The sequence below is a fragment of the Protopterus annectens genome, chromosome 1.part2, assembly GCF_019279795.1.
Source record: "Protopterus annectens isolate FY-2018-M chromosome 1.part2, PAN1.0, whole genome shotgun sequence".
Taxonomy (NCBI): domain Eukaryota; kingdom Metazoa; phylum Chordata; order Ceratodontiformes; family Protopteridae; genus Protopterus; species Protopterus annectens.
In genome coordinates this window covers 548,303,766-548,331,265 of record NC_056727.1, presented here as the reverse complement: position 1 = coordinate 548,331,265, position 27,500 = coordinate 548,303,766, and the positions used below count along the sequence as shown (strand labels likewise).

Sequence of the window (27,500 nt, the reverse complement as noted above, 5' to 3'; positions counted from 1 at the left end):
ATATATATATATATATATATATACACACACACACACACACACACACACACACACACACACACACACACACACATATATATATATATATATATATATATATATACATACATACATACACACACACAAACACAAGCAGTGTTGACTAAACGGTACAGAAGCCGGCAATGTTGAACACCTGAAACAACGAAAAACACCAAATCAAACTTTTTTGCATATAGGAAGGCAATGTTTACTTTTACTTTTTCACTTTTTTTTATTTATAGGTGCCAGGGCCACCCCCAGCCAACACGGGCCCTTGGCAATTGCCTAGGCTGCCTAGTGCTGGATCTGACTCTGTATGTACACACACTGTGAGGCAACAAAGCTACCGCTGCACCACTGTTTTCTAAATATCAATATTAATTTGTCTAGCTCCTTCAACTGTAGGGATTGCCTTTAACAAATCTTTCTTTTTTCACACTTGCATCTCTGTCTCCCAATACAGCCTTCACAGCAGGTGATACTTTTTGTTATAATCTGTTATGGGTTTGTCATCACTTTTGTAACTTATTTCTCCCCCCCCCCCCCCACTATCTATTTGTACAAAAATTCTTACTTTTGTGTACTGCCCTACCACAGTATCTATCACCACTTATCTAATAACAAAACTGAGTTCACAATTACATACACTGTGGAGAATCCTCATTCAGACTTCAAAAGATATGAATATGTCTTTTGACCTTTCTAAACCAAGTGGTTACTCTTCCCAATCTTTCGGTGTTAAAAAATCTTTTCAGACCCACTTCTGTCTGCTTATTTCCCTAGCTCAGGGGCCTGCAACCTGTGGGTCTGGAGCTGCATGTGGCTTTTCTACCCCTCTGCTGTGGCTCCCTGTAGCTTTGAAAAATAATGGCCACTCTACCACACACACACACACACACACACACACACACACACACACACACACACACACACACACACACACACACGCACAGCGATCAAGCGACGGATTTTAAATATTACTCTTATGAAGTTGGAAACTTGCTAGAATAACTTGGTTTCTGTTACCATGCATTCCACATACAATGAGAGAGACCAAGTGATCCCCTGGAAGCAGCATCTCCTGAAAGTTTGCATACCTCTCAAAGTCTTTCCACAAGAAATCTGGACAGAGCCACAAATAAAGGGGAACAAAGGAACAAAAATAGGGATGGACTTTAAATATTGCTCTTATAAACGTATAAACTTGTTAGAATAACTTGGTTTCTGTTAATGTGCATTTTCCACACAAAGACAGGCACACACATACACAGTTACCTCTGACTTTTAGGTCATGTTTTTGGTCATTTTCTCATAAAATTGTGGTTTTTCTGGCAAATCATTGAGGGCTGAAGTCAGAAGAAATAGACACACATTTGAGTTTCAGACTTCACACCCTTCAGAAAATTAATCTTCTTCTTTCGGCTTTTCCCGGTTAGGGGTCGCCACAGCGGATTACCTGTCCGCTCATGATTGGCAGTAGAGTTTTACAGTGTCGAGTTGCCAGCCTGACGCCCAACCTTCCACTGAAGGCACACACATGCACACACTCACACCTAGGGCCAATTTAGAGTATCCAATCCACCTACAGCATGTCTTTGGGATATGGGAAAAAAAACGGAGCACCCGGAGGAAACCCATGCAATCACAGGGAGGACATGCAGACTCTGCACAGAAGGCACCACAGCCGAGGATCGAACCGGAGAACCTCTTGCTGTGAGGCGGCAACGCTAACTGCTGCACCACCGTGGCTACCCACCCTTCAGAAAAATTAAAGCTAATGCAAAATCTGTTATTCTATCTACTTTCTAAGTTTGTGAGAGCAATATTTAAAAAGTGTCCCTATTTTCTTGGGTCTTTGTGCCCCATTATTCATGGCTTTGTCCAGATTTCTTGTTCTAAGAGGTCGAGAGATATAACACACACAAACACACACACTGAGTGAGATTAAGGAATCCCAACAAAGGAACTCTTATAAACTTAATTGTTTTATATTTAGTATAAGTATATATAAAACTTTATGCGATGTGTTATCTTCATTTTAGGGGTCGAACAGGTTTTGTGGCTCCCGATGAATTTTATTTGGTGGGAGAAGGGCCAGAAATGGCTCTTTTTATAGTGAAGGTTGCAGAGCCCTGCTCTAGCTCTTGGGCATACTTAATCTCAAACATTTCCATATGACTTTTACTTTATAACCTGCCAGTTCTTCACACTCTATTAGCAACTGCCATCTTCCCTCCACAATAACTAGTACACTGTTATTTGAACTTAACTTTCTCTTATCTCTCTTGGCCACCTCCTTTGCCTTCAGATTTACATACATTTACTATTTTTTCACCATTGTCTTGAGAAAGACATATATATCACTTTGAAATTTATACACAGCTTAAGTATTTTACTACCTGTTTGCTATCTACACTGCAAATTAATTGATATGTTCTTGCAATGTTCTGTTTCTATAGTTTTCATGTTTAGCTGTAGGCCACTAATCAACAGTTGACCATTTTTCCAATTTCTTCCAATTTCAGTTGTTCATTGATTACATAGTTAATTATGGTTAGTTGTCATACACCATGGACCTTGCTTCTTGTGTATGACTTTTGGCTTGTATTTTTCCTCCTCCTGTAACTAGGTCCTTCACTATGATCCCATCCACCTACCTGTTCAAAATAAAAATAACATAAAACATACCTAAACAGTATGTGCCTAGCTATCTTAACTTACCTCAATAAATTCCCTTACACACATTCTTAAATCATTACTGCCTATTTCTATTGCATGTTACACCCGAATCTTCCCAGTTCCTCCTTGTCAATATTTGTCCTTCAGTACTTGTATAACAGCTTATTTAGCATATTATCATAAACATTCTTTACACTCACTCATCTTATGGTGCATGTTTTATATCATATCATGAGATCATAAAGGTTAAACAGCCACTGAATATAAATCATCACCAACCAGCATTTTTTCCCATTTTCTACATGTGGTCGGGGTGTTCTGTCTACTGTTGTCATCTCTTTCAATTCAGTGCCACTCTCCTATCTATTCCTACAGTCATGCCTGACTGTCACAGGTTTTCTTTCACACAATTCATCCACCTCTATGCTGGACACCCTTGACTCTTCTTGCCGGCTTTCTGTCTGTCCCAAATCATCTTCACCAGACTGCCTCCTGCTTTTCTACACATGTGCCTGAACCACAGTAATGTGTTCTCTTTGACCTTTTCTGCAATTGGAGCTATTTTGGCTTCTACTCTGATATCCTCATTTCTTCATCTGTCCCACAGTGTGCATCCTGCCACTCATCTAAGGCACTTAATTTCCATCACCTCTAGCTTCCTCAACTGCTCTGCCTTTACTGCCCATGTTTCTGTACCATATAGCAGTACTGGTTGCACCACAGTTTTGTACATCTTTCTTTTCAGATGCTTTGGCATTCTTCTGTCACACATTACTCCTGACACACAGTTGGCAGCAGCTCCTCTGATTCTAGCTCTGACCTCCTCATTCAGACTTCTCTTCTCCTCGACTACCCTCTTACAGACACCTGAAGCTGTTAACCTGTTCCATGGTCTTCTCTTCTACCTCAGTTCTCCACTTCTTATTTCCCCCATTTGCTGCCATTACATTTTTATCTGTACTCAGTTTCATTTCATGTGCCTTCAATTTTGCTTTCCACTCCCCTATCCTCTGCTGAAGTTCTTACTCAGAGTATGCCTGTAATGCCACATAGTCTGAATGTATAGCACCTTCGTAATGTACAGTAATGTAATGTAGGCCATCATCATTAGGAACATTAGTGGGCTCTGTGCTGTACCCTGATTCACACCCATACCCACTGGAAACCTCTCCGAGACCGATAACATACTTAAGTCACTGGGTCGTTGTACACAGCCTGCACTAATTCTGTCAATGTTTCTATGGCTTGAACCACTGTGGGACTGCCCAAATCAGCTTTCTTGGGACCTTGCATATGCTTTCTCCAAGTCAGAGGATGCCCAGTTGGACTCTCCTCATTTCTACCATCTTCTCAACTATCTACCTCACTGCAAACATTAAATCGGTATGCTGCAATCTGATCTGAATCCAAACTGCTCATCTCCCATCTTACTTTCTACTGATCTTTGTATACGTTTATCAACCACCCCCTCCAGAATTTTCATGCAGTGTGACAGTTGTGAATGTTCCCTTTGTTCTTGTACACACTGGCACTAGTATGCTTATTCGCCAGTCATCTGGGATATGCTTATCTCTCCATACTGCTGTGAGTACCTTCAGGAACCACTTCTCCCAAAACTCACTCAATATCTACAACTCATCAGCTGAGACCTCGTCTGAGCCTGCTGCTTTCCCTGACTTAATTTTCCTTAGTACTGCTCTTACTTCTTCTAGAGTAGGCTCCTCCTCTTCTTTCATTGTAGGCTGTGTCTGGGACAGTACAGCTTCAGTGGGGTTTTCTTCATATTATAGCTTTCGAAGGACTGCACCTCCCCAAGCGCAGTTCTTCCTTGCAGTTGATTCCACTATCGAAACACTGTCCTCTTTTCACACTTCGTGGGGGAGTTTCATAGAGAACACGAATAGACCCATCTTCCCCTATTCAGTAGGACACTTCGTAGGGATTGACCCACAGCATCAATTAATTTGGTAAGAGTTGAAAAAGCTGCTCATGGCCAAGTCCAATGGTACTTGCTGCCTGTCCTATCAAAGGATCCATTTTATGGTTGATTTTGATACAGCAGTACACCAAACCTTTGCACGGGGTATGCGGAAACCAGTGATGTTGGTAGTGGTAACTGTTCTTTGCATCATAATGCGATCTACTTTGGAGCTTTTCTTCCTAGGCCTCAGCTGTAAAAGGATTCTGGCTCTGGTTGGGCATACCCACCACAGCAAAACCTTTCACAAGAACCTAAATATTTGGCGATGGCAATTTCATTCCAAATCACCGTTAAACAAGAACGCAAAACTGTCTACTGCAAGGACTAGTCAGGTAATATCCATGTGCTCAGTAATTTAGACACTGCTGAACATAGTCCTTCCATCTGCCTTTGATATCCTGTGGACTGCTAGGTAGGTTGTTGATGGCAACCCTTACAAAGGGTATGTGATGACTATCTTCTTTAACTTTCTGTCTTTGCCTTGCAACCTGTTACAGTTTCTCTGTGTCATCTACAGAGTCACTTTACATAAAATGGTACAGTGCCTCTGATGCCTTGTTCTTTACTACTGCAGGTCCTCCCAGCCTCTTTGTTAATCAACCAGCATTCCTTCTTAGCCTGGTTCATCTTTTCTATCTCCCACTTTTTCCTGCACTCCTTTAATTTAATGACTTCCTGGACTTCTGCATTCCACCACCAGCTTTCCTTATATATCTTGCTTTCACACCAGGCTCAGCCACATATTTGTTCCTCAGTCCTCACACAAGCAATTATGTGGCACTGTCATACTTCTTCAATTATATCTATTTCTTCTTCTTCCAGAGGCACTAGAGCCCCAAGTAATTCACTCAACTCTTGTGCTTTCTCTTCAGTCAACTTCTAGGTCTTCAACTAAACTCAGTTGATCTTAGGGCCTTCTCTAACCACTGCTTGAGTTGACTGTGGTAACCAGTGGTTTATATTGACGGCAGACTGCTTCATTTTGGATGACATTGCAATCACTGATTCTACTTCACTGCCCTGTCTTTACTAGGAGGAAGTCTACTTGAGATGCATATTGGCCACTGTTACATGGGATCTTCCGGGCATGTCTACTGGGAAAGGAATTTCTTCCACTTTTGCCAGCAAGCCTTCATCAACATATGGGGAGGGGGAGTAGTGAGGTAAAGGAGCTGACTCCCCATGCCAAAGTTTAACCATTGGCCCTTAAATGAGGATTTCATCAGTCCGCTCTACATAAGCGCGAACTAGCTGGGTGTGGACAAGCACTGGATAATCCAATGTGGGAATGCTGGCATTAATAATTCTTAACACATCTCCCAGTTGGATGTCATGGGGTGTACTGCTCCATATCTTTTCAAAATCAGTAGATGACAACCGTGAATTCAACCCCTCATTAATCAAGCTCATGAAATGTGGGGAAACTGTTCAGACAGATTTACTGACTGACCCCTTGCCTCTTCATCCTTTACCATCTCCCACCTATCCAATTCTGGCTTCAGATTCTGTCAGCCCATGCATGGCCACTCTCCAGAGCCCCAGTCTTCCCGACAATAATGTAGGTATGGTGTTACTTGTTCATTCTTCTACCATTAACTGGCATTTTCCACAGCTCTTAATATGTGCCTCTGCCAGGCACCAAAGTCAGTGCCAGTACAAGTACCAGCTTGTGTTCTGATGGCTGAATAAAAATGTAACATTTATGCAATTTCAGACATGAAATGTAGGAGCTTTCTATGATGTAGACTAAGAATGAGAGATGGACTGTATCAGCAACAGGAAAGAACTGGCAAAAGAGAGGCTTAGCATCTCATGATGACTGATGTCATGACATGCATCAGAAAAGTACAGCTGTGTGCACTTACTATAAATGTAGATGTTCGAATGCATTCATTGTTACAGTCCTGACTTGTGGGATGATTCCCAAAGCTGAGATGAAGGTGGAAGGTAGGTTAAGGAGAAGAGAGGATGCCCTGCAAGATGGCAGTGGCAAATGTGATAGTGTTTGGTAAAGGTATGCACCGATGACCAGGTAGCAGCTTCCAGAATGTCTTTGGTAGGTACTTCTTTCAGGAAGGCAGCAGAGGTAGAAGTGGCCCTAATATATTGAGTCCTTACAGTTTCAGGAGGCTTCATGCCATGATGGCTGTAACAAAAGGAAATACCGTGGGAGATCCACTTGAAGGGGTCTATATCATAAACCTGAAAGCCATAATGAGCGAACGCATGTACATCGACACACAAAGATCGAAGTACAATTACAGCAAAACATGTATTCAGCGAAAGTGGAAACACTGAACATGTTTCTTTAGTCAGCAGAGCGATCCTGGGGATAAGGAAATATATCCTTTTCCCCACTGTAGTGCGATCTCGGAGTTGGAATATTTAAGTAGCAGGGGTGTGCGGATGCATGGGGGCTTGCCTCCCCTGCAAAAGTCTTTTATTTTAATTTTTAGTTAATTTTAGTATGCCTGCATGGAGCTGTTGGTTAAAGAAACACATTCGATGTTTCCACTTTCGCTGAATATGTGTTTCTCTGTAATTGTACATCGATCTTTATGTATCAATGTATATGCATTTGCTCTTTACAACTTTCAGGTTTATGATATAGACCCCACTTGGAGATGGTCTGTTTGGAGACTGGTTTCCCTTCAGAGCCAATGGCAAAAAACACAAAGGTTTGGTCTGATTTTCTGAAAGATTTAGTTCTGCCAAGATAATAACGAAGCTGCCTGTGCATATCCAAGGACTGAAGGATTCTTTCCCCCAGTTCTGAGACTTGTGGAAGAAGGTGGGCAACTGTACAGCTTGATTCAAGGATGCGTCCATGACCACCTGGGGTATAAAGGATGGATTAGTTCTGAGAGATACTTTGTCTGGGTGGAATATGAGAAACGGTTCCACTGCCATGAGAGCTTGCAGCTCAGAGATCCTCCTAGCTGAGGTGATAGCCAGTAAAAGGGCAGTCTTCCAGGTTAAGAATTTTAAATCAGCAGAAGTTGCTCGTTCAAAAGGGGGTATGGTCAATTTTTTCTTGAACAAAACTGAGGTCCCATGGAGGTGTGGGTTGTCTCCTGGGAGGTCTAATGTGAACCACTCCCCTAAGGAATTACTTCATCGGGGGTGGGAAAAGATAGGAGGAAGAGTAGTGATGTGGGGTGAAATGATAGAGGCGTGAATCTTAATGGAAAAAAAGGATAGGCCTCTGTCCACCAGGGTAGCCAGGTAATCTAAAATGGCAGAGATATTAGCCGAGTTAAAATTTAGGCCTTGTTGCTGACACCAAATGGAGAATCTCTTACATATGGCCAAGTATGATTTCCTAATACTAGGCCTTCTAGCCTCTGAGAATGTTCTGAACTTGTCTGCTTAGGGTGTGCTCAGAGAAGTTATTTTGGAGAATTATCCAGGCTGAGAGCTTCAGAGTTTGCAGGTTGGGATGCACAAACCTCCCTTTGTTCTGAGTCAGAGGGCCCACTCTCTGAGGCAACTGCCACAGATTTTCATTGGTTAAACTTAGTAGCAGAGGATACCAGTGCTGCCTGGGCCAGTATGGCGATATCAGGATGAACACTGGGCCCTCTTCCCTGATTTTTAGGAGGACCCTTGGAAGAAGAGGCAGAGGAGGAAACACATACAGGAACATGTGGCTCCAAAGTAAGGAGAAAGCATCTGTCCTCCAGGCTGTGGGTAGCTTGCTCCTGGAGCAGAATCTTTTTATTGAGTATTTTCTTTGGTGGCAAAGAGGTCTAGCTGTGGGGATCCCCATTTCGGGACTATGCTGAGAAATGTTTTCCGATGCAGATGACTCATGGGGATCCATCAAGATCCTACTGAGATGACCTACTAGACTGTTTTGAGTCCCTGGGAGGTACTGTGCCAAGAGGTGCAACCCCAAAGAGTGAGCTGTCTCCCAGACCTGCATTGCTAGTTGACAAAGAGGGTGTCTGTTTATGTACTACATGACTGTGCTGGTGTCATTTTTGACAAATAGTACCCCTGGTTTCCACTGATGTTTGAAAGCCACTAGGCCCTTTTGTACTGACATCAGTTCTTTCCAATTTGTGTGCTTGTGCTTGAACGGATCTTCTCATCTGCCCTGGGATTTAAGTTGTTGGAAATGAGCCCCCCCCCCCCCCCAAGCTGTCTCTGAAATATCTGTGGTTAAAGTTTGGCCCTGAGGGATGAAACTTAAGGGAAGACCCAGGTTCTGGGCACATGCCCATGTCCACCATGCAAATTCAACTTGAGGCAAGGTATCAGCCGAATTTCTCTCTCCAGAGACGGAGTGCTGGCATCACAGATTCTTGAGGTAGCACTGGAGCTTCTTCATATGTAGCCTGGCCAGAGGGATCATGAGGATACAAGAAGCCATGTGGCCTAATGCTCTGAGGAATTCCCTGGCTGACAGGCATGGTCTCTGCATAATGTTTTGGTAGTACTGGTTCAAGGAGGAGATATTTTCTGGAGGGAGGAACCAAGAAGAGCTCTCAGGAGAACTATCCTGGTGGATGGGTCTGTGTTGGATTTGTGAAGATTTATGGTGAACCCCAAGGAGGTGAGGAGGGTTTGAGTGAAGGCCAGATCCTTGAGGAACTTTGAGTGACTCGTGGCTTGAATAAGGCAGTCATCCAGATAGAGGTAAATTTGGATTCCTCTTGTTTTGCAGAAGGCAATCACAGGAGCTAAACATCTTGTGAAGATCCTGGGAGCAGTGGTCAAACCAAAGGGCAATGCACAGAATTGAAAGTGACTGGCACCTGCTCTGAAGCAAAGAAAATTTCTGCAAGATTCCTCTATAGGAATGTGCAACTAAGCATCTTTTAGGTCTAAGGTGACCATCAAGGCCTGAGGGGCTATCACGGGAAGAAGTTTTTTCAAGAGTGAACATTTTGAATTTTGGTACCAGCAAGGACTGGCTGAAGGTGGACATGTCTAGAACTGAGTGCCAAGAGCCTTCCTTTCTGCAAACCAGGAATAGCCTGGAGTAGAACCCCTTCCCTATTTGATGATCTGGTAGTGGTTTCACTGAGCCCTGTGAACACAGGCTGTGAATCTGAGAAACCGCCTCTGCTCTTTGACTTTGTGGAACATCCGGATATCCAGAAACTCTTAATGGCTCTTTTAACGTGAGCTTGTAACAGTCTGAGATAACTTTCAGAACCCACTTGTCTGAAGTGATGAGGGACCAGTTTTCTCTGAGCAGAGATAGCATTCCTCCTAGTCTTCCTACTATCTTTTCTGGAGAAGATGAGGGGATGGGCAGGGGAAAGGAAGAGCCATTGCTGCTCTCTGTTAGGACCCTGTGGCCTAAAACTTCCCTGTCTAGGGGTTCCTGAGGACCAATGCCTGAACCTTTGTGATTGCTGGTGCCTTTGAGGCCATTCTCACCAAAGCTTCCTCTGACTGCCTTTTGACTGAGAGGGAAAGGACCAGTCTTTAGCAGGAAAATTCCTACTAAACCTAGGAGGCTGCACTTGGAGGAAGTCCTTGACAGTTTGGAAATATTTAGCTTTATCTTCCATCTTTTTTAGCAGAGCCTCAGCCTTTTGCCCAAAAAGGAAGTCCTTATCCAGGGGTGCATCTAGACATTTGGATTGGACATAGTCTGGTAGGGTCTGTTTCCTCACCCAAGCATGCCTTGTAATGATAGATCCAGATACAACAGCTTGGTTAGAAGCCTCCATAGCATCATAGCTGCAGTGTAATGAGTGTCTAGCCACCTTGCCATTGGAATGGTAAAGATCCAACAATTCCTTAGCAATGTTCTTGTTCTCCAGGAAGGATATCTTTTGTTTCATTTTATCTAAAATACTTTGTTGGTATTTTATCATATGAAACCAGCAGTTAAGGGCCCTCATGGTTAAGGTAGCAAAATTGTAGACGTTTTGACAAACCTATCAAGGGCCCTGCTTTCTTTGTCAGTAGGTAAAGGGTTCTTAGAAGAACTGGCTCATGCTCCCTTGAGACCTGGAGTGACAACTTCTGGTCAACAGAGGGGTTTTTGAAGAGGCATTTATGTGAGTCTAGCACCCTGTAAAACCAGTCTGGTTTTCAAGGGGCTGGATGTACAGAGTCTGGGTTCAGGAAGGAGTAAATAAAAACATCCTCTACCACCTCCAATACAGGAGGAATAGCCAAAGGTTTGTGTTCTGGAAGGTCAAGGAACTCCCTAACCCTCTTTTGAGATTGTGGGTATTCCTGTGCCTCCCACTGGAAATATTCCCTCATGGTATGGAGTGGTTCCCCAAAAGAGATATCCTTGGGAGGTGAAGCTGAAAGCAGATTGTCTTCAGAATCTGAATCTTCAAAGGAAATAAGGAAGGGTCCCTCCTTAAAGACAGACTCATCCTGGTCAGAATCCTTATCTGAATCCAGAGGTTCAGAGAAAACTTCAAAGGTAGGACTCCTTTTCCCTTGGGAAGACTCCAAAGGGGGTTGCCTAGCTCTGACCAAGGAACAAGGTCCTCAGCTAACCTGGCCAGGTCTTGCTGATAACTTGCTGAGTAGTAACCTATAGGACCAGAGGCAAAACTCTACTTGGAAGTAGTTGGCCTTGGGCCTAGGTATGTCCTCCATCCTGACACCAATCTCTTTGTAAAGCAGAACTGATGCAGGCTGATGCTTCGAGGGCATGTCAATGGTACAAGATCGCTCATCAGAAGCAGAGGTCGGCTGAGCAACTCCAGACCCAAATGCCGAACTGAAAGCTAAGGCCTGAGTACAAGCATTGGGACCAGACAGCATGTCAGACTCTGTAAGGGTCCCGAAAGAGGCCTGCACCACCACTATGGTCACAGAAGGGGGTTGCAAAACCGCCTCGCCTTCCTCAGTGATAACAAGCCTTATGGGACTGGCAGATAGTGAATGGTTGTCATCCGAGGCCCTAAGCTTGGATATTTTTTCCTTCTCCTTTTCACGCTTACGGAGCTCAACCTCAGGATGACCGGCAGATGCCATCGAACAATAAGAAGATTTCAGACTAAGATGCTTAGCTAAGATTTCGGCCTTATGCCTGATAGTCCTAGAACTGAAATGAGCACAAAGACAGCAGCTAAGGATGCTGTGATCACAGCCTAGACAGGTAACACACAAAGCAAGAAAGTCTCAGTGTGGGATTTGCTTACCACAGCAGAGACAATTGTTAACCTTATCTGACATGAGTTAAAGCAAGAAAAAGAGTCCAACGGATGCTTAGCTTTAGAAGATTTCTCTCTGGTGCGGACCAATTGACGCACTGAAACACTGCTTTAGGCTCCGTCAGAAAGAAAAGACTTATGTCATGGCTTTGGCTCACTCCTTTTATAGCTGCATGTACTGACGTCAGTGAAGGGCATCCATGAGCCTTAGAAGGAGGGATATTTTTACTTAGGTCGTCAGGCCGGCCAAAGGCTTCCACAGCAGGAAATCCCACAAGTCAGGAAGGCAACAGTGAAACAGAAAGAACATCAGGTACATATGTCTCAGAGTGAAACATCTAGAGAAAACCCACAATTCTACTGAGATGAGAATATCAAAAAAGGAAATCTCACTGGATTTTGTGACAAAGAAAGGTGGAACCCTGACAATGACCTACATGACTGAAGTTTGATTAGTTGCCCTATCAAAGAAGGAGCTGTGAGTGGAGAAAGAAGAATGAAGGTGTGGAGCCCACTTACTTCTTTCAGGGATGGAAAGTGGTGTGCATGCTTGGGGCCAAACATGAAGGCAGGATCACCCCCCTGGTGGAGACTGTGGAAGTCCACCTGCAGTGTCATATGGCAAGGGCAGGGTGGCTTGCTAGGATACACTCTCATGGTAATGAAGGGAGGTCCACTGCAGTTACCTTACGAGCACATGCTCAGAGAAAGTACAGCAAATCAAAGAAAATCTCAAGCCACCCCTGCTAGCTGTATGAACTGTGCCTCTTCTCGGCTGACCCTTGCCTTGGTAAAGATGAAGAACAACACTCTGAAAGACAGAGAGAGAGAGTAAGAGAATGAATCATCAGGCAGCAGAGGGAAAGCGAGACCAAAAAAATGAAAATCTCAAAGTTGGCTATGGAAGACAGTTTTCAAAATCAGAGATGGTGTTTGTTCATGTATGGAAAGAATTAGTGTTGCCTGCAAAAACAAAGGGGTGTACAGACGACATACTCCAGTTCCAGGTGAACACTAAAATACAAGTGTATGTTGAGGGTGTTATGCAAATCAGTCACATTTAAAGCAAGGCATGATGTAAAGAATAAGTCAAGGACCACATGCAGTGAATGTTAATGACATTTTAACCTCTCTCGCTTTCATCCCCATTTTCCTGGCAGCATATAAAGGCCTTTTCATCTGACTTGAAAACAAGGCTTTACAGTGACTGCAATATAGCCAGAAATCAATGCTAATCAACACTATCCACTTTCGAAGTGTGATTGATGGAAGAGGGAGTATATGCCTACTCCTTAGTATTACACATGTTCATATGTTCACAGAAATTAATGATAAGCTTACAGCTGTAACCTACAGAACAAACAGGAAGAAGAATCTGATGGAAAATTGTCTTTGTGTTCTCTTTCATCTCCATCTTCTTGATATATATATATAAGAAGAAGAATCACTAGAATAGTTTCCTGTCCAGAACAAAGAAAACCAGATTAAAATGATGACAAAATTTAGAAAAGTCAAGCCACGTTTTGGGACAAGTAGTAGTAGCATGAAGTATTTTAACTCTTATCCAAAGCCTAGCATTCAAATGCTCATTTTGTGGACTCTGCTGCGAGTTGTAATGTCAAGTCCAGAAATATCAACCCTCCCTCCCCCTGAAAATACAGAAAAGCAAATGTTAAACACTGCTTTTCTCTTTTAAACTTGTTTTCTGCTAGTGGAACCTCCCAACACCCTCACTGTGGTCAGCAAACCTCTCACCCCACCCCCAAATTTATATATACCAACTCCGAGACTGCCATACCTTGGAGATAAGGGAATATTCTGAGAAATGGCAATCTTGGACTTTGTACATGCAAGTCTATATTTTCAGTCATTCAGTCATTTCACATTACAAACTAATGAACAAGGGGGGAGAAATAATTATGCAAAAATCTGACAAGTCATTCATTCAGAAATAATGTGATAAGAAAAAAATTAGGCAAGTTTGTGGGATGCATTCATCAGTGTAGATGTAAATATCAAATTCATCCCTCTCTGATTAAAAGCTTCATGGAAAACATTTTCTATGAATATTCAACATTAGCAAGGTTGCATTCTGTGTGTGGCACTCCCTTCAAAAACTGTTCCTTAAAAAAGATATGGTAACACTTTTTCACAGAGAAGGTCACAGTAAAAAGAAGACAAGTTAAATATGAAACCCTACTTATGTAATTCTAGTGGAGAAGGACAAACCTCTGACTACTACTCAGGCAACCAGTGTTTGATTAGCAGCTTGGGTGCTAGACAGAACTGTCAGGGGAGGATCCAAGTACCCATTCTTGGGGGACAGCAGGGAGAGCAAGGTGGATAAGTACACATAAAGCCACATTTTTTTGGAGAAGAAGCAATGAAAATGTTCAACCCAGGGATGGGTTTTTGGCTCACCAAGCCACTGTCTGATAGTAGTAGACTTTGTAGCAAGCATATGGGAGCATGCACATGTAAAAGGAGGCACTGTGGGAGCACATCCCCTTGCCTGGGGCAGGGTTAGGTCTTGTACACATGTCCTCATAGCTGGGATGCTGACAAGGACACAAAGTACTACCTTCATAGTTGCATCAATTACAGCTCGCTTAGAATGGGTATGTGTAACTGAAGAGAGAATTGACGGTCAGCAGGCATGGTAGCAAAAAGAATAGATACTCTGAAACTGCAAGCGCAGAGTGCTGAAGAAAATTCACAAATTCCAGGTTCTGTAAAAGCAAAAGTTACATTTTAGCAATACTTCAGTTTCCTGTGTGTGTGTGTGTGTGTGTGTGTGTGTGTGTGTGTGTGTGTGTGTGTGTGTGTGTGTGTGTGTGTGTGTGTGTGTGTGTGTGTGTGTGTGTGTGTGTATGTGTCTGCGCATGCACATAACGGAAAAAAGACTTGAAGGAGTGGGAAACTGAAGAGTAATACATTTCATATAATTTGCACCTAATTACTGTGTCAAAATGAAGTGGGATGGTCAACAAACACCATAACCTTTTTCTTTAAGTAATCTTCAGGCTCTGGAATTTGTTGTAATATCTGCTTACCTTAGGTGGCAGAGGTGGAGGCACTTTTGGCTTAATAGTTGACCTAAAAAGTTAAACAAAATACTTAGCTATAAAAATCAATAACACAACTCAAACACATTAACAAAAATTAAACAAATATAAAAATAAAAGCAATTTTTTTAACTTAATACTTAATCTTCTGCAGTTATCATTTAGAGCCGCACCTAGATTTCTGGACATAAATAGCTACTTCCACACCTTGAGGGGAAATTGCAGACGGATACTTAACTTCCCCAACATACGAGACTATCAGACAGTTCCAAATGTACAAGACAATGTATTCTGAGAAAGTGAGTGCTATGTTAACACATATAACATGCCAAATTAAAATGAGTAGCTCTCCTCAAAACATAACCAACCCAAACAGGACACAGATGGCAACATTTCAAGTAAAGATAAACAATCTATGTGAAGCAGTCTTTAAAAAAAAAATCTGGAAACTTCTATATTAACATTGTATGTCTCAGCTGCCTGTAGATGGAAAACATATTTAACAGTTTTTTTTTTTTTTTTTTTTACATTTTCTTACCAGGAAAGTCCAACTGGGCAAAATGTCCTTTTTCAGCAGAGGCCCAGGGAGAAAACCTCCCCATTTATGAATAACAGTATGATAAATATACAACGCACAGTTACAATTCTTGATTCACTCTCAGATACAAGCACAAAATGAAAAATACATGCTACATGCTATACATTTCACTAATAAAATCATATAGTCTATGCAGGAATAAAAAGAATAGTAGTACTCTGACTGAAGGTAAAAAACACACAAAAAACAAAGAAGTTAAGTATATATATATATATATGCTTAGAAGGGTATACTACTCAAATACAACAATAATGGGTTGTTTTCTTTTATTTGCCTTAAGAGATCTATTTTCTAACCAGGGTTTGTGCAAGAGCAGGTCCAGGATTCAGATTGGTGTGATTTGAGAAGTTTTTTAAAGTTGAAAGTGGTAGTAATAGTTCTGATATTTAATGGCGTGGAATTCCAAGTTTTGGCTATGCAATTTGAGTAAAACTCTGGCTGCATTGTTAGGTTTGGATACATTTAAGAAGGATGTGGCACTGGAACTCAACACCCTATTATTGGAGTAGTGTATTAGCAGATTTTGAAGCACTGGTGCTTTTTTCTGGATGTTTTAGTATTTGATGGGTGAAGATGAGTTGATTACAAGCAAGTACATTTGGTAATTTGAGCCAAGATAGTTGTTTTAAAGCCAAACAATGATGGAATCTGAAATCTGATTCTGTAGCAAACTTTGTGATTCTGTTATAGCAAGTTTTGAGTTTTGCTAGGTCAGATTTCTTAATATTTGTGAGAATGTGTGAAGCATATAGCAGCGTAGAGATAAGATGGTTCTTGCTATACAGGCCTTTGAAGATTTGTTTAGAAAGTGCCGATTTCTGTACGTTTCCTATTTTTTGTGAACTTTTTTTTATTGTCTGTGATGTCTATGGCAAATTTCATATTATGGTCAATGACCACGCCAAGTAATTTTCTTTGGGAAACCAGAGAAATAATTGTATGGTTTGATGATGATGTATTGAATGGTAGGTGGGGGTCTGCAGCTCTAGATGGACAGAAGAGCATGTGTTTTGTTTTGTTAGGGTGAAGTATAAGTCATGCATTGTTTAGCCAAGATTCCACTGCAATGAATGACTGCTGGGTGACTTTTTGGAGGTTTTGAAGTGTTGGGGTGGCACAGATCAAGGTGGAACTGTCCACCCATTGAAATACAGAGGCAAGTGGGGTGACAGTATGAAGACTGTTAGTAAAGATAATAAAAAGGAGAGGACCTAGAACAGATCCCTGTGGTACTCCCAGGCTTACAAGAAGTAGTGAAGAGAGATTTTGTTGCCATTTTACAGCTTGCTGGCGACCAGTTAGATACTGTCGGAAGCAAGTTAAGTGGAGAATGGCTAAGTTTAAGTTCTGAGAGTGCAGTTAAGAGTTTACAATGAGAGACAGTATCAAAAGCTTTGGACAGATCAAGAAAGATGGAGGAAACTAAACTGCCTTCATTGCGATGGTGCTTAATAATGTTTGTAAAGTTAATAAGGGCAGTGGTGGTATTATAAGGATGGAAACCATGCAGAGTGTTAAGACAGAAGATTGTTGGTTATTAGATAGTTTAAGATTTGTGAATGGATGCACCTCTCAAGTATTTATAGTAATGGTGATAGTATAGCTAATGGCTGGTAGTTTGATAATTCTGTCGAGTTTCTGCCTTTATGCAGACGAATGACATATGATGCTTTCCAAATTTTAGGGACTTGTTTTGAAATGGATCAATTTATTAATATTGATACTGGACAGGATATTGCTTTTGCAGCAATTTTTAGATATTCGGCAGATAGACAGCAGCAACTGTATAGCAGAGTTAAGCCTTTTGAGATACTTAATTACGGTGTTTATTGGGGCAGGTTGGAAAGAGATGTTATTGGGATCAAGCATGGGTACTATGTGAGTCTGGGTAGGAGAAGAGAAATTATTGTTGTGAGGGTTAGTATGGATTCAGTGAAGTATCTGTTAAATTGTGCAGCTATGCTGTCTTTAGTATTCGTGAGTGTTGGGAAGGGAGTACTAGTTTGACCTGGCTGTAGGATTTTTTTTTTTTTTTTTAATGACAACCCAGAATATTTGTTGGTTTCTTTGATTTTTTTGATTGGATACTGCTATAGTAATTTATTTTGTCCTAATATGTTTTTTAGATTTATTTCATAGTTTTAGAAATGTTTGTTTGTTAGTTACAGTTTTGTTGTTAAGCCATTTCTCCCAGGCCTCATCTCTAGTTTTTAAAAGAGACCGTGTTTGGTTAGCCAGAGGACATAACTGGATTTTATCCTTGTTGTTCTTTGGGGGCCAAGATGTTTAGGATATTGAGGAGGGTTGAGTTAAAGTATTCAACTGCAGTATCTAAAAGGAGATTTCTGAATGGTACACAGTTGCATTTTTTTAAACTAGTTATGAAGTCTTGGGAGACAATTTTTTTCTCATCTCGGACTTGGTGTTAGGTGGCAAGTTTTTGTGGATTTATTCGGTGTTGGAGAATGTAAGTTGGAATATGGTAACTGAGGTTATCTGAGAGACAGCCAAAGGGTAGAGATAAATTTGGCCTTTTTGTCAGGATCCAGTCCAGGACTGAATGTTTGTTTGAAGTTTTGTCTACTCTATTACAAGTATGGAATGTTTGCGAGAAACCATGTAATTTAATGTGGTCAGTGGGATTTTGAGAGCTACTAGAGTCACCCATTATAACTGTTACTTGAGGGAGGGATGCTGCTGTCCAATTTAGGATGTGTTCTACAGTAGTCAAAGTGCTCCCAGGTGGGATGTACGCACCCACTATGTTCAGATGTTTCTTTGGATTAATTGTTAATTTAGTAAACAGCATTTTGGTGTTGTTAAAGTTTGGGATGGTTCGGTCTAAAGTGTCTAAATTGAGACTGGTTTTGTATAGAAAGGTGATACCACCACCTCTTTTCTATTGTCTATCTAGCCTATGTATATTGTATGCTGGGGAATTTTTTTGTTACTAGAGATGTCTGGCTTTAGCCAAGTTTCTGTTATAAGGGTTACATCTGGAGTATACAGAGCAAGGTTGGCATGCAAATCTTAAATTTTGTTCATGACGCTTCTGAGATTTATATTAAGTAGTAGTAAGCCAGTAAGTTTTCTGGGGAGAGTTAATAGCTGTTGGGGCTTTAGGATTAGGGTGTGAAGATTTAGATGGGTTGGACTTGTTTCGGGTGAATATGTGATTCTTGCCTTCTTCTGCTCTCTCTCTTTCTCTTTCTCAGACCTACTAATCATTATTTTCAGAATACTGAATGTCCTTGTACTCAATTGTATTTTAAACCTTGCACAGCTTGCGAGCTATTATTCACAGAAACAATTTTTGATTCTCTTAAATCTTTTTTAATTTCTTTGTATTTGAATTTAGTCATTTTTTTAACTATTGTAATCTTTTTTGTAATTTACTAATGCTTGGAGCTTATCTCCCTGGGCCTCTACTGAAAATGGACATGTATCCAGCTAGACTAGCCCAGCCAACAAATGTAAAATAAATATAAATAAATAAATAAATATCCCTGCTAAGTATGAGCTGTGATGTAATGTGAACTATAAATTTTAAACATTTTCAAATAAACTTATCGTACTTCTGTTTAACATTAGGATAAAACTGTTGTGTGAGTAAGGTAAATCCTACATGGTTTATGTTTGTGGGAGTATAGATAATTAGTGCTATTATTAAATTTGCGTGCTTAAATTGTAGTGGGCTTGGGAAGGGGGTAGTGTATGCAGATTTTGTGCTAAGTTCTGTATCACAAGAAGTTATGTGAGCCATAATAGACAGAAATAGCAGGACTGAGGAGTATAAAGTTACCATATTGCTTACAACTTGTGTCTCTGATCTGTCTAAGTAATAATGCTATGGGTCAGTAGGAATAATATTGATAATATTGATATGTGAAGGATTTAAAACTATTATTTTGTCTGGTTATGACTTATTTCAATAAAAGACGCAAGTAGTAGGTATAAGAGTACGATATAATGTAACTGGATACATGGAATGATATAAATATGGACTTTTCTTTGCTGTGATTGGATTGCTTTACTTACAGGGGACTGGCTATTTGGGAAAAAGTTTAAGTATAGCAGGGGTGGGTGGGAAATGGGGTAGGGTAGAGCAGTGGAGACAGCATGAGCAGAGGGAGGGCAAATGGAGTGGGTAGAGCAGGTCAGTGTGCTGGGGAGCAGGTCAGTGTGCTGGGGACCAGAAAAAACAATCAACAAAATGGTCTGGGATGAACGTAGGTAGGACGTTAAAGGAACTATAGCCCTTGGTAAATTTTAGTTTTAAAGCAAGTAGTTTTATTTATTTGTAAACAATACTCTGGGGAAACTGTAACATACTGCAGTAATTACAAAACAGCTATAGGGTAATTGTTCTTATTATACACTAGCAACAGCTATAAGGTGAAAAACTACAGCCCTAGGTAATTAGGGTTACTATTTCGCCCAACAATAACCAAGGGGAGAAAAAATACAGCTATAGGTAATCTTGCTTACTCTTTCATCCAACAACTAACAGGAGAAAAATGCACATTGAGTTTATCAGATTTGGGGGGTATACAAAACATATGCCATTTGAATATTGTTCCTAGTGGTGTGCTCTCCAAATACACTAATAAGAAGCCAGGTAAATAATCAGAGTCCCAACCGTGACCTACATTGATTTTCTGATGCTGTAAGTTTCTTTCTTCCAGCACTTTACAGTTCCATGTCGCTTGAGTGAGTTCACTGACCACAGTTAAAATAAATTACAGCTGAAATACTGGATCAGGCAGCAAATACCCAGCAATCTCAAGGGTACCAGGCCTCAGCATGCTTTATTCCAGCAGAAGTTTACTAAATAAACCGTATGAAGAGATAGTCTGTATCACTGTCATTGTTGCTAGAAGAGACTTGTGTGTGGTATTAAAGGTCACTGTTGCTAGAAGAGGCTTGTGCATGGTATTACAGGACCACTATGTACAGTGAATCACTAAAAGCCCTTTACATCTGCAGACTATCACAGGGAAGGGGTCACAACCTCTGTGTAACAAAAAAAAATACAACAAGAAGTTATGCACTCACCATAACATTCGATGTATGTAGTCCATCTCGCCTCACATTCTTACCTATGGGTTCGGAGACGAATATCGGCTCCGATTCGGCCTATTCACTAGCTCAAAAGTCTCTGATTGGCTGGGCTAAGAGGGTATCCCATAGTACAATGCTTCGCATCCCCAGATCTAGTTTGCTGCAAACAATTCAATTACTGCAAACATAGCACACATCCATAGAAACAAATTATCCAAACAAATTAATCAAAGGGATTTTGCATGATAAAATTTTACCTCCAAATCCTCCAGGCAGGGGGAAGGCAGGAGGGTAAGTAAGAATGTGAAGCGAGATGGACTACATACATCGAACGTTATGGTGTGTACATAACTTCCTGATGTTATGTAGTCCTATCTCGCCTACATTCTTACCCATGGGACAGCGTCCCTAGCACCTACAACCTGAGTGGCTCATAGGAAAATACTCCTGAGAACTATGGAGCCAAATAAAGATCTGCCCCTGGAAACCACGTCCAATTTGTAATGAGAGACAAAAGTGTGAGGAGAAGCCCAAGTGGCTGCAGCACATATATCATCCATCGACAATCTAGCTTGATAGGCTGTGGATGTGGAGACAGCTCTTGTGGAGTGGGCTTTAGGTGGAAAGGGCAAAATTTTACCTGCTGTGTGATAAATGAAGCAAATACAGCTGGCTATCCATCTAGAGATTGTGACCTTGGATACCAGAGAACCAAGCCTGTTTTCGGAAAAGGAGACAAAGAGTTGGTTAGATTTCCGAATATCTTTTGTCCGATGGAGATAGAAGCATAACTGTCTATGTACATCTAATTGGTGAAATCTGAATTCTGCCTTGTTGGAAAAATTGGGGAAGAAAACTGGCAGCTCAATAGACTGATTTATATTAGACAGGGAAGCCACTTTGGGAAGGAATGACGGGTTTGGTCTAATGGAGACTCTATCTTTATGGAAGATCAGATATGGGGGTTTGATGGAAAGGGCTTGGACTTCGCTCGCCTCGCTGAAGTGATAGCTATTAAAAAAGCTGTTTTCCATGTTAGAAACTTTAACTTGCAGGTAGCTTCAGGCTCGAAGGGTAGAAGAGTGAGGGCTTGAAGAACAAAATTGAGGTCCCGGGCATAACAGGTTGTGATACTGGGGGACGAAGCAATAGAGTACCTTTAAGGAATGCTTTACATAGTCTGTGTGCCACAAGGCTAGGCCCACTGGCCACGTGGAAGTTTGATATAGCCGCTAGCTGAACTTTGATGGTGGCTGAAGCGGACCCCTGATAGAACAATATAGACAAAAATTCCAAAACGGAATCAATTGGAGTTGTGTAGGGATCAATGCCTCTGGAATGAGCCCAAATAGAGAATCTTTTCCATTTGCTAAAGTAGATTTTTCTAGTGGATAGTTTATGAGAGGACGACAAAATATGGACTACATCTGGCGAAAAATTATGGCAACTGACTAAGGATGGAAGTGGAGTAGCCAGGCTGTTAGCCGGAGTGTCCTCAGAGAGGGGTGGAACTGTCCCGACATGTGTGTCAGTAAGTCTGGAAGGGGTTCCAGAATCCAAGGAGTATCCACAAGGTAGGGTTGAAGGAAGGGGAACCATAATTGACGAAGCCAGTGTGGGGCAATCAGAATCATCCTGCTTCCCAAGGATTGCGCTTTCTGAATCACCCTTGAGAGAAGGGGAAACGGAGGGAAAGCATAAAGCAGACCGGAGGGCCAACTGTGAGCTAGAGCGTCCCTGGGTGATTCCCCCGGTGGGGGGGGGGGGATCAGCAAGAAGTAGTTGCTGCATTTCACATTGAGAGGGCTGGCAAAAAGGTCGCAGCAAGGTTGACCCCATCTGCTGAAGATTCGCTCTGCCACCAGGCGATTCAGGGACCACTCGTAGGGCATAAGAATCGCCCTCCTTAGCCTGTCCGCTATCACACTGGTCTTCCCCTGGATGTGAGTTGCCACTAGAAACCGTTGGGAAGCTATTGCCCATTGCCACACGCACATGACCTCCCTACATAGTGGATAAGATTGGGTTCCTCCTTGCTTGTTGAGATACCACACTACTGACATGTTGTCTGAGTGTATAGCAATAGTCCCTAGAGGGAGGACTTCTTGAAGTGCCTGCAATGCAAGAAGCACTGCTCTCATCTCCAGGACGTTTATGTGCAGATGTATCTCGTGCTCCTGCCACGTGCCTTGGACCATCCTGTCGAGATAATGCCCGCCCCCACCCTATCTGGGAGGCGTCCGTGGTCACTGTGGCCACAGAGACGGGTGGAACAAAGGGTTTTCCTACGTTCCCAAGTTGTTGGTGCACAGCCACCAACAGAGGTCCTGCTTGCATTTGTCTGTCATTAGGATTGGATGGGATAGCAGAAGTCTTTGGAGAGACCATTGGACAAAGAGAAGCCATTGGAGAATTCTCATGTGTAATCTTGCTAACGGGACCAACAAGATAGTAGCTGCCATGGTCCCCAGGAGTTGAAGAATCAGTCTTGCCTTCGCATGTCTCAGAGGCATCAGCGTGAGAATTTGTTGTTGTAACCCTGTGATTCTTTCTTGTGGTAGGAATGCTCGCATTTGAATGGTGTCCAGCTCTGCTCCTATAAAGGTGACATGCTGTAAGGGTAACAAGGCAGATTTTTTCCAGTTTATCGTGATGCCTAATTGGTGACATGGACTGATGGTAGTGTCCCTGGTCTGAATTAGTAGAAGCCTGGTGGGGGCAGTGAGGAGCCAGTCATCCAGGTATGGAAACACCTGGAATCCTTGACGTATCAAGTGAGCCGTCACCACTGCCATGCACTTGGTGAACACCCTGGGGGCTGTGGTGAGACCAAAGGGTAGGGCTCGAAACTGGAAATGTCTGGCTCCCAGCCTGAAGCGTAGATAACACCTGGATGCCCTGTCCATTTTGATATGGTAGTAAGCATCCTTCAGGTCAATGGAGCACATCCATACTTCCTTTCCCAACAATGGGAGAATAGATTGTAGGGTGACCATACAGAATTTGGACTTGTGTACGTAATGGTTGAGTTGACTGAGATCTAGTATGGGTCTCAGGTCCTCTATTCTTTTTGGCACCAAAAAGAATCTTGAGTAAGTCCCTAATTCGATCTGGTCTGAGGAGACTGGTTGGATGACTCTTTTTCCTAGCAGCTGCGATATCTCTGAGGCTGCTTAATCCCTTTGACTGGGTGGAACGTCTGGGATTTTTCTAATGGGAGGGGTACTGAAGAGAATGGAATGGTGTAACCTCCGGAAATTATCCTTAATACCCATCGGTGCTGGGTGATGTTTTCCTAGGCTTCCGGATACAAGGAAATTCGAACCCCGACTGGCTCCGGATAAGCACAGTCGGGCACACCCACAGAAATGAGAGTATGGGGAGCCACGAAAAGAGTCGCGGTCCCCAGAATTGCGGGGCCCCCTTTGCCTCTGGGGTGACGTCTCCTTGAATAACTCCCCCCTCCCCTGCCTCGGGAGAGGGTTTCACCTTGTGCGGCAGGAAAAAACCTTTGTGATTTCTTGAACCATATCTTTCCCCCTCACTGAGCCTTGGGATAAGGCTTAGACGGGAGGGAAAAACAGACCCCTATGGCAGATAGGGTCTTTCCCTCTTGCTCGCACCTGGTGAGGGTGTCTTTCACTTTGGTCCCAAACAATGAGGAACCATCAAAAGGGGCATCAGTGAAGGAAGACTTGAAGGCCTCCGCAAAGTGACACAGGCGCAGCCAGGCTTGCCTTCTAAGGGCTACACCCGAGCTGGCCGCCCTACTCGCTCCCTCGGCCACATATAAAATGAGTCGCATGGACGAGTTTGCGATAGAGTTGAGGGTAGAAACCTGTGCATTGACTGTCTGAGCCACCGCTTCAGGTATGTTACCCGCAAGAGTATATCCTAACTCCTTAAGGAGATCTCTTATGAGCCAAGTTAAATGAGATAAGTAATTCAGTGACCTTAAGGTGAAGGTGGCTGAAGACAAGGTACGTTTCCCGCACCGGTCCATAGTCCTGGACTCCTTGTTAGGAGGATGGACCGAAGAGGAAGACTCTGCAACTTCCTTCTGGGTGGCTGCCGCCACCACCATGGCATCTACCGGGACTCCTTTTGTCAGAAATTCTTTTCTGTGAGGGGCAGAGCGAAATTTGTTGGGGCGCAGAGGTACTGGGTCCACAGAATCAGGGAATTCCCACACCCTTTAACAAATAAGGTCAAGAAGTTCATCGAAGGGTGGAGACACCCAGGAGGTGGAAGGTTGAGCGCCAAAAGCCTCAAGGAATAATGACTCCTCCTCGGAAAGGGTTTTGGAAGGCCAGTCTCCTCTTTGTTTCAGGATATCGGAGAAGGAAACATCATCAGAGGAAGACTTGGGGGACCCTTCCGACTCCTCGAGGTCAGTATCAGAAGTGAGAGACTCGTCCTGGGAGTCTATGTGCTTCCCCTTGCGCAATTTCTTTCTGGGAGGTTCCTCAGGCACAGGCTCTGAGGGACCTTCAGAAAGTGGGGGACCGCTCAGGGGGTATCCTTAGGGCCTGGCGCTCTGCTGTCCAAGGATAGGTGGGTATCAGAAGCTCTCACCAGAGTGGTAGGGGATGGAATGACCGACCTGAGTGACGTAGCTGACGACCTGGCCAGCGAGCTCCGCATGGCCTCGAAGGCGGGTCTCCCCGAGTCAGAGGACCAACTGGCCTCCAAGGCCATGACCAGGGTCCCCCCAGCCGATGCACCAAGTGGGAGACTCAGAACTGAAAGATGTCCCGAGGCATCCCCTTCGGGGCCGACCGAGGAGACTCGAGTCTCGAACCCTGTGGACGGAACCGACAAGGAGCCAAGGTCGGCACCAGAGGAGGTATCGGAGCCGGCGCAGGAACATCACTTGAAGCGGAACATACCGGCTCCGACAGCAGGGATGTGTTCGGAGGAGGAATCGATGAAACAACCATAGGAATTGGCTCCGGAGCCGACTGGGTCGGAGCCGAAAACAGTTTAGCCAACACCAGCGACTGCAGGAGCCTCTGCACCACCCTATCCACATCCAAATCAGAAAGCCTGGAGGATTTGGAGGAAATGGATGGAGACTGAGACCTCTTATCTGGTGAACCATGCCTCACACTCAGCGACCGGCTCCGAATAGGTTTGAGAATGATCGGAGCGGACGCTGATTCACTTAACACAGACACCTCCTGTGGCCCCGAAGACAGTGGAGCCGAGGAAGTAGTATCCAATATCGTAATCTTCTCCGGAAGCTCCGAAGATGCCGATGGAGCCGGAGACCTTTTCTTGGACTTGGAGGACTTAGATTTCGACTGGGAGCTGGGAGCCAAATCTATAGCCTCCTCAAAAGAGGGTTTAAGCAGTCCCTTTAAAATCAATTTGTTTTTCCTCTCTTGGAGCATCCTAGGACTGAAGGCGTGGCAAAAGCTACATGACTCCTGTAAATGGATGGCTCTAAGACAGTAGACACAGACAGTGTCCATCCGTGATGGACAATTTATATCCGCACTTTGAACACTTTTTAAAGCAAGAAGGCTTATGTTCTTTCTGATCTTTAGACATATCCTATGCAAAGCACACAGCGTAACTACCGTTAACTACCAAAACGGGCGGGAAGCCCACAACTTAGATAGCAGGCAGTACCATAGAGACGAAGCTCTTAACCAACAACAATAACACAGAGAGAGAACCTTTACCTTAAACGGTTCTCAAAAAACAAATATACAACAAGAAACAGAAGAACTACTCACCAAAGTAGGACTAGGACCTCTAACTAAAACGGGCCTAGCCCGTGGGAACAGTTAGGGATACCACAAAAACACTACAAAACACAGAAACACAACTACCGCAGCAAGAGTAGCTATTAAAATAGCTTTTTGAGTATAAAGCAACCAATTTCTCAAGAGAAATTTTTCAAAAAGGGTACTTAGCCACAGCCAAGCGAGACCACATCCGAGCTCTACAAGCGGCAAACGAGATCTGGGGATGCGAAGCAGTGTACTATGGATACCCTCTTAGCCCAGCCAATCAGAGACTTTTGAGCTAGCGAAGAGGCCGAGTAGGGCACCAAACCCATGGGTAAGAATGTAGCCGAGATAGGACTACATAACATAAGATGTTTCACTGTGGTGTCACAGCTCTACTATTCCATAAAATTAAAGTACTAGGGGATGAAAAAAAGGCTGAATAGACAAAGAAGCCTTGTAGGATTTTGATACAAAAAGTAAAGTTATCTTTAAATTTGTGTGCTCCGGTTATACAAAGACACAGAAACATATATTTTAACTGAATGATCCTCCTATCTACAGAGTATTATGTATTAAACCCTTTTTGAATGCATGGAGGGCTAAATCAATAACAGCATATAAAATATCAGTTGGTAGTTGCATTAAATGTGGTTACTTTAAAAGTACTAATTGTTTTTAAAATAGCATATTCAAAAGGATTTTGACCATGTGTGAAAACTGACTAAGTCTATTAAAGGAAGAAAGTGCTACTCTAACAAAAGCTTTCCTTTCTATTCTTTACCATTCTTTTTCTAGCTTCACTTTTCTGTTATAAAGCTGTGCATGTCATTGCGTGGCCTTTCATATATTTATATACACACACATACATATACACAAAAATATATATATATCACTTTACAATCTCGAAATACTAAAATATCGAATTTTAGTATCTCGAGACTATAAAGGCAAAAACTCAAAAAAAGACACCCACAACAGCGAAACGCAAAATCACGATCATACACATACACACACAACACAAACAAGCACATATACACCTACCTAATGACATTACAACAAAACAACAAACACAACATAACAAACATGCCTACCCTATCTACAAGCAGGGGGCAAGCCCCACCCTGCACCCATGTGGGGGGTTGTGCCCCCCACACCCCCGCTAATTATATATACTAACTCCGAGGTTGCACTAAATGCACAAACACATAAAAACCCTAC

General features: G+C 42.7%; 1 protein-coding gene across 5 annotated transcripts in view; it reads right to left on the bottom strand.

Annotated features, from left to right (window-relative positions):
• Positions 1–27,500, bottom strand: part of MAP4K3 (mitogen-activated protein kinase kinase kinase kinase 3) — a 2,472,041-nt gene that overhangs the window by 732,787 nt on the left and 1,711,754 nt on the right. For all 5 annotated transcript variants that reach the window (XM_044057581.1, XM_044057598.1, XM_044057607.1 and 2 more), the window contains one exon: positions 14,874–14,916. In XM_044057581.1, the coding sequence (XP_043913516.1) occupies positions 14,874–14,916 (43 nt within the window). The remainder of the gene's footprint in view (positions 1–14,873; positions 14,917–27,500) is intronic.